General features: G+C 45.4%; 1 protein-coding gene across 1 annotated transcript; it reads left to right on the forward strand.

Moving 5' to 3' along the window:
- Positions 1-267: 267 nt before the first annotated feature.
- Positions 268-1,206, forward strand: LOC102475358 (olfactory receptor 2T27). The gene has a single exon (XM_006147480.1). It carries the CDS (start codon positions 268-270, stop codon positions 1,204-1,206), a length of 939 nt encoding a protein of 312 aa, XP_006147542.1.
- The last annotated feature ends 1,550 nt before the right edge of the window (positions 1,207-2,756 follow it).

Here is a 2,756-nt window from a genome sequence, read left to right on the forward strand (position 1 = left end):
TCCTGAGCAAATACTATAATTGTGTCAATATATAGCAATATCCAAGACTGAAGTGATATGGTCAGCATTTTTTATTTATCAAACAACACATTTAAGACTTGCAAACCATAGAATATTTAACGCATCATTTGGACCTGCTAAGATGAGGAAAGAATGGATAGGAAAAGTGCAAGCCTAAATGACGAGGTTCACGTGTAGGCACGGGATTTAACAGGTGGTCTGTGTGCTCCTCCTCCCACTCCTCAGCTGCCACAGGTGGGTTGAGCTATGGCGAGAAGCAATGGCACGTCCACTACAGACTTCATCCTCCTGGGCCTCTTCCCTGAGTGCCCATACGCCAGCCTCCTGGTCTACCTCATTCTCCTGCTCTACCTCATTGCCCTGATAGCGAACTGTGTCCTCATCATCCTGATCTGGGTGGACTCCCGTCTTCACACCCCCATGTACTTCCTGCTCAGCCAGCTCTCCCTCATCGATTTGTTGTACATCTCCAGCTCGGTTCCTAAGATGGTCATCAATTACTCCTCAGGGGAGCGCACAATCTCTCGCGTTGGCTGTGGAGCCCAGATGTTTTTCTGCCTGACTCTCGGTGGTGCTGAGTGTCTCCTCCTCACCCTCATGTCCTATGACCGAGTTGTGGCTGTTTGTAACCCCCTGCGTTACACAGTCATCATGAACCCCAAGGTGTGCTTGCTGCTGTCAGCAGCCTCCTGGACTGGGGGTGCTCTGAACTCACTCATCCAAACCGTCTACACCATGCATTTCCCTGTGTGTGGCCTGAAAGAGATCAACCACTTTTTCTGTGAGATGCCTGCCCTCCTGAAGCTGTCCTGTGAGGACACCTCAGATTATGAGGTGGTGGTGTTTGTGGTGAGCATTGCTTTTATCCTTACCCCCCTCGGCCTCATCGTGACCTCCTACGCTCGCATCTTCCTCGCTGTCCTGAGGATGAGCTCCCCTGAGGGGAGGAACAAAGCCCTGGCCACGTGCTCATCTCACCTGACCGTGGTGAGTCTCTACCTGGGGCCAGCCATTGTGGTGTACATGACCCCCGGCTCCGCCCACAGCCCGGAGCTGGACCAGGGCCTCTCAGTTTTCTACACCGTCCTCACCCCCATGCTGAACCCCCTCATCTACAGCCTGAGGAACAAGGAGGTGCTGGGGGCTCTGAGGAGGGTCCTGGCCAGGAACCAAATACCCAAATAGTTGGAGAAACATCATGCCAGAGTTTATACGTGGACCCATTCCTGTGTGAATATGAAAGCCTGGGGGTTGCTTATTTCTTGTTACACAGATTTCTGCTCAGGAATATAGATTACTTTAGAAGTGGGTTATTGAGTCTTCAGTCGTCTTACTTTGTTTGAGTTCAGTAAATAACTGCTTTTATTTGGAGAAAGGGCTGGGTATAAGTAGATGGAAGCACGTCTACTCTTTTTAACTAATCCCTTCACAAGCGTGGACGAGAACTCCTGCCCTCTTCTCTGTCACTACATGACCATCATGAGACTGCTCTTTCCCATTGTTTTTGTTGTTGGTTTTGTTTTTGGACGAAGTTTTTAACAATTTCAATTTCTTGTATACATTGAATCACATATGTCACTTAGCTTGCAAAGTGACTATTCCGACACGTATACATTTCTCACCAATCCAGTTGGAAATATTATACGCATCATCCTCAACAGACAATAACTCACCTCTCTGTACCATAAATACCCCGCCCCTCCATTTTTCTCCCCAATGTCCCTCCTCAGTCTCTCCTCCTTCACCCACGCTTTTCTCACAATGTCTCCGGTATTAATAACCATTTTCTGTGTTTCTATATCCTCTAATCATTCAGTTTTGGCTATAGAGTGTGGACACTCGGTATATATTAAGTGGAGACATACAGTGTCTCTTCTTCTTAGCCTGGCTTGCTTTACTCAGCAGTAAATCTTTCATATTCATCCTCATTCTCTCAAAAGCCAGAGTCTTGTGTTTTTTTTTTGTTTTTTTTTTTATGGTTGAGTAGTATTCCATAGAGTATATGCGCCACACTTTTTTAATCCATTCATCTGTTCATGGGCATTTGGGTTGATTCCATGTCTTAGCAATTGTGAATAACGCCACAATAAACATCGGTGTGCAAGCACTTTTCTGACTAAGGATTTGTCTGTCCTTTGGGTAGATACCAAGGAATGGGATTGCTGGATCATATGGTAGTTTTATTTGTAGATCTTTGAGGAATCTCCATATTCTTCTCCACAGTGGCTGGACCAATTTACATTCCCACCAGCAAGGTAGGAGAGTTCCCCTTTCACCACACTCCCACCAGCACTTATCATTTTTTTTTTTTAATCTTAGTCATTCTGACTGGAGTTAGGTGGTATCTCATTGTGGTTTTGATCTTCATCACCCTTATAATGAGGAATGTTGAGCATTTTTTCATATGCCTTTTGGATATTCATATGTCTTCCTTAGAGGACGGTTCTTTTTCAGCTTTCTCCCATCTTTTAACAGAGTCGATCATCTTCTTTCAGGACAGCTGCTTGAGGTCCCTGTGTGTTCTGGTTACCATTTACTTTTCTGATGCATAGTTTACAAAAGTATTATCCCATTCTGAGGGCTGTTGATTCACACTGATTATTGTGTCCTTGGCAGTGCAGAAACTTCGTAAGCTGATGTAATCCCACTTGTCTATTTTTGGCATTATTAACTGTGCTTTGGGGATCTTATTTAAGAAGTCTTTGCCTACCCCAATGTCTCTCAGAGTTTCCCAG

The sequence above is a fragment of the Tupaia chinensis genome, unplaced genomic scaffold, assembly GCF_000334495.1.
Source record: "Tupaia chinensis unplaced genomic scaffold, TupChi_1.0 Scaffold000214_1, whole genome shotgun sequence".
Taxonomy (NCBI): Eukaryota; Metazoa; Chordata; class Mammalia; order Scandentia; family Tupaiidae; genus Tupaia; species Tupaia belangeri.